At 39.2% G+C, this 7,630-nt stretch overlaps 1 protein-coding gene across 5 annotated transcripts; it reads left to right on the top strand.

Moving 5' to 3' along the window:
* The first annotated feature begins 4,383 nt into the window (after nt 1–4,383).
* LOC112180013 (remorin 4.2) lies at nt 4,384–6,471 on the top strand. 5 transcript variants are annotated; one of them, XM_024318503.2, is made up of 6 exons: nt 4,384–4,702; nt 4,810–4,988; nt 5,216–5,512; nt 5,601–5,820; nt 5,910–5,991; nt 6,084–6,471. In XM_024318503.2, the coding sequence occupies exons 3-6, from the start codon at nt 5,296–5,298 to the stop codon at nt 6,279–6,281; spliced, it is 717 nt and encodes a 238-aa protein (XP_024174271.1). In that variant the 5' UTR covers nt 4,384–4,702; nt 4,810–4,988; nt 5,216–5,295; the 3' UTR covers nt 6,282–6,471. The 5 variants fall into 5 exon arrangements, with proteins under 5 accessions (XP_024174271.1, XP_024174268.1, XP_024174270.1 ...); XM_024318500.2 differs by having other exon boundaries at nt 4,388–4,702; nt 5,246–5,512; XM_024318502.2 differs by having other exon boundaries at nt 4,388–4,702; nt 4,791–4,988; nt 5,246–5,512.
* The last annotated feature ends 1,159 nt before the right edge of the window (nt 6,472–7,630 follow it).

The raw sequence follows: 7,630 nt of genomic DNA, 5'->3' as shown, positions 1-7,630 counted from the left end.
ATCGAGTAACTCTGACTTTAATTGGAAGGATATGTGGATAATTGATTCAGGTGCAACGGACCATATGACTAATAACCCTAGCAATATTCACCATTTAACCCCAGTTCGCCGGTCTGGCGTAACTAATGCCAATGGCGATTCTTATCCCATTACTGGAGCTGGATCTGTTACTCTTACAAAATCCATTACCCTTGATACAGTGTTACTTGTTCCTTCCCTATCTCATAATCTCTTGTCTGTCAAACAGATAACAAAACAATTTTATTGTTGTGTAATTCTTTACCCGTGGTGTTGTATATTTCAGGACATCCTAACAGGGGAAATCATTGGGCGGGGTATTGAGAAGGGGGGTTATACTACATGGAGATGACCACTGCTGGCAATCGTCGCATAAGTGAGGTGCATCATATTCAGAAAAAACCTTCCACCGATGAAGAACAGATCTGGTTATGGCATAAAAGATTGGGACATCCATCATTTGGGTATCTCCAAACTCTCTTCCCCTTACTGTTTCAGCATAATAGACCATCAGACTTTAAATGCAACACTTGCATTTTAGGCAAGAGTCATCGTGTAACCTTTCCATTGAGCTCGAATAAAAGTATTTCCCCTTTTGATCTTGTTCACTCTGATGTCTGGGGACCTTGTCCGGCAACGCCCTCTGGAATGAAATGGTTTGTTTTATTTGTCGATGATTGCACCCGGATGAGTTGGATCTACTTGCTGCGAAATAAAAGTGATGTTTTCCCGGTTTTTCAGACTTTTCATGCCATGATCCAAACTCAATTCCAAACACCTATTAAAGTCCTTCGTTCCGATAATGGTGGAGAATATGTGAACCATCCCTTTCACCAGTATCTAGCTACCCATGGCATCATTCACCAGACCACATGTCCTCAAACTCCTCAACAAAATGGTGTGGCAGAAAGAAAGAACCGCCACATTCTAGAAGTTGCTCGCTCCATGTTAATCGGAGCTCATATGCCAGAATCTTTTTGGGGTGATGCCATCCTAACTACTGCTTACCTCATAAATAGACTCCCTACACAAGCCCTTCAGTCTACAGCTAAGGAAACCAGTCCACCACCACAAACACCAATTCAAGCTCTTGCCAGTCATTTACCTTTACCACCTACCCATGCCCTTGATCCAAAGATTTTTGGTTGTGTAGCTTATGTACATATCCATCGAAACCAGAGGACTAAATTGGATGCTTGTGCTGAAAAGTGTATCTTTATTGGCTATGCTTCCACTCAAAAGGGATATCGGTGCTATAGTCCGACCACTAAGCGTACATATGTTTCCATGGATGTTACATTCCATGAACATGATCTACATTTTTCCCCGAAGCCTACTATTCAGGGGAGAATGATATAGAGGAAGAGCAGTCTTCGGGGGATTGCTTGTGTCCACCCTTGGAACCCATGGACATCCAAGAGCATGGAAATACTGGAGAAACAAGAATTGAGCATGGAAATACTGAAAGGAGCAACCAGTTACCGACATCAGAAATGGCAGCTGAACATGGAAATCAGCTACCAACTCCAGAATCAGCAGTGAGAGATATTTCTTCCCCTTCTACTACCCCATCAACACCAATGCTCCCTGAGGATGATCCAGAGGTAATTAATAACCCTGTGTTTGAATGCCATGATAATGTAAATTCTATGCCTAATACTGAAATAGGATCAAGTGACATCATAGGGGTTCATAAATTGCCATTTCGGAAAAATAGAGGTCAACCAAAGGTTCAATATGAACCAGATCCTAAAGCCAAGGCCAAATATCCCATAAGCAATTACATGTCATCCCATAGGTTATCCAAGTCATATGCGTCCTTTGTATTTCATTTATCTGCTATTATCATTCCAAATAAAGTGCAGGATGCTCTAGCAAATCCTAAGTGGACTAAAGCTATGGAAGATGAAATGGAAGCATTGCAAAAGAATCACACATGGGAACTAGTGCCAAAACCCGCAGGAAAGAGAGCTGTAGGATGCAGATGGATCTATACATTGAAGTACGCAGCTGATGGTACACTGGATAGATACAAAGCCAGGTTGGTTGCAAAAGGGTATACTCAGACATATGGTATTGACTATCAAGAAACTTTTGCACCAGTGGCCAAGATGAATACCGTTCGAGTACTACTGTCATTAGCGGCTAACCTAGACTGGCCTCTGAAGCAGTTTGATGTAAAGAATGCCTTCCTACATGGAGACTTGAAGGAAGAAGTCTACATGGATCTACCTCCTGGCTATTCTCTACCTTCACAAGCAGGAATGGTGTGCAAGTTGAAAAAATCCCTTTATGGACTAAAACAGTCCCCCAGAGCATGGTTTGGAAGATTCAGCCAATCTATGAAACAGTTTGGTTACAAACAAAGCAACTCTGACCATACACTGTTTCTGAAGCACAGAAAAGATAAACTTACTGCACTTATCATTTATGTTGATGATATGATTGTGACAGGTAATGACCCGGAAGAAGTCAAGAAACTAGAAGCACATCTATCATCTGTTTTTGAGATGAAAGATCTTGGAGGACTGAAATACTTCTTGGGAATTGAGGTGGCTAGATCAAAAGAAGGCATTGCCCTATCTCAAAGGAAGTATGTGGTTGACTTACTGATAGAGACCGGTTTACTAGCATGTAGACCAGCAGATACACCGATGGAGCAAAATCACAAATTAGCAGAATATCCAGACCAAGTGCCTACTAACAAAGAGAGATATCAAAGGTTAGTAGGCAAGCTCATTTATCTCTCACACACCCGACCTGATATTGCATATGCTGTAAGTGTTGTAAGCCAATTCATGCATGCACCAAGTGAAGATCACATGGAAGCAGTACATAGAATTCTGAGGTATTTGAAGACAAATCCCGGTAAAGGGATCATGTTTTCCAAGAATAACCACACAGACATAGCTGGATACACAGATGCAGATTGGGCTGGTTCTATCACTGATAGAAGGTCTACTTCAGGTTACTTTACTTTTGTGGGAGGTAACTTGGTCACGTGGAGAAGCAAGAAGCAAAAAGTGGTTGCTAGATCCAGTGCAGAAGCTGAGTACAGAGGAATGGCTCATGGAGTATGCGAAATGCTATGGCTTCGTCATTTGATGAAAGACTTGGGATTCAAACCCAAGTATGCTATGAATTTGTATTGTGACAAAAAAGCAGCCATTGATATAGCACACAATCCAGTTCAACATGATAGAACAAAACATGTTGAAGTGGATCGACATTTCATCAAGGAGAAGTTGGAGTCAGAAACCATTAACATGCCACATGTGCGTACTGAAGATCAACTTGCAGATATCCTGACCAAAGCTGTTTCTGGAAAAGTGTTCCACAGCTCACTAGACAAGTTGGGTATGCGAGACATCTATTCCCCAACTTGAGGGGGAGTGTTAAGTGAGCTGTAGCCCACTAACCTTTCCAGCCTCACATCAGCTGGATCACACATGTAGGTGTTAGGCTTTCCAGCTATGATGTTGATATTATAATCTTATAGGAGCTCTATAAGAACAGGATTGTAACTCAGTTGTAAGGGTGCTTGAATATAGCAAATACATTACAAGATTTGTCATACTGTTAGTGAGATTTCATGCGTTCGACCTAATCAATGATGGTTTGCAAAACCAATTTTCTTTCTTCTTCTTTTGATGGTTTGCTAAGCAATAAGAACCATTATCACGTGGGATTCTTCTAACTTGAGAATTTAGAGACGTGTTTAGTGTGACTTCACACAGAGTAAGATGATTGTACTACGGACATTATAATAAGCTTCAGTCAGATGTGCACACGTCTTATCATTTTAGTGTTGTGTTTATATATAGGTTGAATTATTAAGAATATAGGTTGTTCATGGTTAAAAGTGAAACAATAGATAAAGATCTTGTAGAATCACCAACTGCTTGACCATCACAAGTTCACAGCTCAACAGTGTAAATCTCCAAAACCAAGCAAACCCAGATACCTCTCAATCTTTCACAATCAGGCAACCGAAATGACCTTATTTCCCTTGTCCAAAACTAAGCAAAACCAACCACACACATCTACTATATATAGTTCCCAACTTTGGAAGGAATGGTATCATCAGAACTGGAACATCTGGCTTGGATGAGCTGGAACATATAATCTCTTGCTTGCTCTGGTGGGCCATCAGAATCCAATGTTGTCGTCAAGGCATTGAAGATTACATTATTAATATTACTAGACCATTCCCTTCAAAGGGAATAAGGAATAAAACTAGAACAGGTGCACAGAAAGTGGGAATATGGTGATTGGTGAGAATCCATGGTTCCATTTCCATTACAAAACTTGAAGAACACTACTGCATAAAGTTTTGACTAGTATATGAAAGATGGCTTTGTGCCAAACATGGCTTTAATGGAGAAAAAGCAAGCATGGGATTAAAAATGGAAACAACTTGTTAGTTCAGACAATCAGACTTATGTGCATGTGCCTGTGAAGGGAAAATCCTTTGCTTCCCTAGCTCTTCATAGATGTGCATGCATCCAAACTGCAAGGCATATTTTCACTTTGCTTGCTTCTGAGTTTTCTGTTCATGACCCAAATTTGATATAAGCAGCATCGATCACATTGAAAAACCAGGAAATATATTCTGTCATAGAATCAGCAACAGAGATCAGGTTGTGAAGAACAACGAATGCTTCAATGAAGCAGAGGAGATAAGGTACTTATAGCTTCCTCTCCTCGCCTGTGTTGAATTTTTGCAGCTTAGACATAACAAAGCCATGCCATTAATTTCCAGAATACATTAGTATACTTGGTTTTTTCCAGAAAAAGTTGGTTCCTGCTTCTTCTTCTACATATTGTCAATATCGGCAAAATCTTGGAAAGAATTAGTGAAAAGTCTGTTGGAAGTGAGATTTTCTGGCACAGGATCAAGCATAAACCAGCAGCAAGGATCAGATCCCATTAAAGAAAAAAGCCTTCATTTCAACAAGCAGAGTTTTTAGGTAATAAGCTGCATATATACACTTCATTATATTTCTGAATCTGAAAAATATTTAAAACATTGTGAAAATAATTAAATCCATGATTTATCTTTCAAGGTTGTTGTACATGAATCACTGATTTTTAAAAGTGGCTTAGTTAAAATAAAATGTAGTTTTCTCTTCAGTAGTTCATCCATGCATGGAACAAAGAGAACTAACATAATTACATAATCACATGGCTTCTCAAGAAACTCCGAGTGATTAATTACTTTTTGTAGATAATAAGGGGAAATAGTGGTCAAGAAGGCAGTTTCCGGGGGAAATTGGTATGGATTATGCTCCACAAGAGAGTGAGTTTGCAACTGCGGTTGCAGCAGCTGCATTTGCCATTCACTCAATGGAACAAGCTGAATTGCAGTATCAAAAAGAGAGGAGGGAAAGCCTTGAAATCACAAGGACCAAAACTTTGCAGGATCACATGAATGGGAGACCGAGTTCTAGTGCAGCAACTCGGCGATTATCAAACAAAGGAGCAAATAATGGTGGTAAATTTAGCAGCACATATTCATTGTGCTTTTTTCTTTTTTTATAGTGAAATGGTCTTGGAGAATTAAACAGGGTTGTACTTAATAGGTGGAGCTTCAATGAAAAGGCCAATGGGGCAGGACCAAAAAACATTGGACTTAGAGAAAGCTTTTCCATCCAGGTATCCAAATCGTGGAAACTCTATAAGGCCTCCAACTCCTGCAGACGGAAATCAAAACCGAAAGGGAAATTCAAGAGGACATGGTAATGCAGTGGAAACCAAAGCAGATGCTTGGGAGAAAGCTCAGATGAAGAAGATTCAGAACCGGTAAGGACTAATAATTGTACATAAGGTTGCTTTTAAAGTCTAAAGAAATAGAATTGATCAGTCTGTAATGACAAAACTATAACATGTAGGTATGAAAAAGTGAAAGCTGCAATTCTTGCTTGGGAAAATAAGAAGAAGATGCAAGTGAAAATAAAGATAGAGAGGAGAAAGGTACTGTTTTAACTATATTCTGTTGTTCTTTAGTTTAACTTTGTGAAGATCAATGATAGCGATCACCCGAATCATGCACTGTTAAAATGCAGAGAGAAATGGAGCAAAGACGAGCAAGAGATATGCAACACTACCAAGTTAAGCAAGAAAGGATTGACCAGATAGCAGGAGGAGCAAGGGCACAAGTGGAACAGAAAAGAAGGAATGAAGAGTCCAGAGTTAAAGAAAAGGTGAAAAGGATTAGAGCAACAGGAAAAGTTCCTGTTACATGCTTCTGCTTCACTTGTTAGTAGTCGGAAGATGGAAACACAAGTACACAACAGTAAATATCGATAACCTTGTTTTAATTGTGAATGATGTAATGGAAGGAGAAAAACTATGTAATATATCTGTATATCAAATTATAACTATACATTTGTGCAAACTCTAAAGTCTAAACAAAAAGTACTATTATCACATCATTATATGAACCCCTTGTGCAGCTACGCTTGAATTAACACGTAAATAGAAACTTGTTTGCTTTGGTTTAATGGTGTAGAGATGAAAGTATTGACATGGACAACTTCAGTCAGAACAAAGGAATATAATAAGTTCCAAGATGTTGATTTTGATAATTAGGAATGGCAACAAGTTTTTTCCTCATTCTGAGGGAAAGGGCACAACAACTGGCCAATATGCTGGATGAAATTACCTCCACCACATACATCAGCTGAAAATGACACTCAAAATCGATTGCTGATACATGACAGGGAAAAGAGAACATATCCAACTAGAAGCAATATTGTTTGTGAAAATCAGATCATAGCTAGAAGGAAGAAAATTGGGTTCGCGACCACATAAGTAATGCTTATAAGCAGGATTGTAGTGGACCTGCTTATCCTTTTCATAACATGTTGGTGCATGCCCACGAAAATCACCATCGATCACAACTTCACAAGCTTATTCCTTCAACAAAAGCTTGAAGACAAGTAAGTATGGGATCAAATTGTTCCTGGAGATGGAGCAAGGTGACCCCAGCTGCCATGCGCGCGTTCGACATTAGACAAAAGATGATCCCATTTTGTCAAGGCAGTAACCATCTAGGCAAACACTAAATTAATATTTAGGACATATACTATTATATTGTAGGTTGGATGCTAGCTACTTAGCTAGCAGCAGATAGTGAGAGACTACTGAAATTTATGGAGAGAAATGAAAGTCATTGTCTATCGAACCTATAAGAGAACTGCTTATTAGCTAACTTGAAATCAGCTTACAAAAAAACTGCATCAAATGAAAGATTCTTATATTTCCTTCGCAAGCATGCATCAGATTAATTTATCAATGTTATGGAGGAAAAGATGATGCATATATAACAATTAGGAAAATAGGAAGAGATATTTGTGACAGATAAATCTGAACTTTCATATGATAAGAATGATGAAACTTCAGTCATCTGAACTCCCAGAAATTAACTTGTAGGTGTAGTATTTATTTGTTGGGATATCTCATTGCTCCAATGGGAAAAACTGTTTATGGCTGACACTTCAGTGTCAATAGGACCATACTAGTTTTGGTCCACGCTCGTCACCACGTGGTGCGATAGGGTTCTTCTAAATGTGTAATGCAGATGCAGGGGATTCCTCATCTAATGCCTGGT

The sequence above is a fragment of the Rosa chinensis genome, chromosome 7 (assembly GCF_002994745.2).
Source record: "Rosa chinensis cultivar Old Blush chromosome 7, RchiOBHm-V2, whole genome shotgun sequence".
Classification (NCBI taxonomy): Eukaryota; Viridiplantae; Streptophyta; class Magnoliopsida; order Rosales; family Rosaceae; genus Rosa; species Rosa chinensis.
Note: the sequence above shows the minus strand (reverse complement) of the source record. Positions and strands in the feature narration are given on the sequence as shown.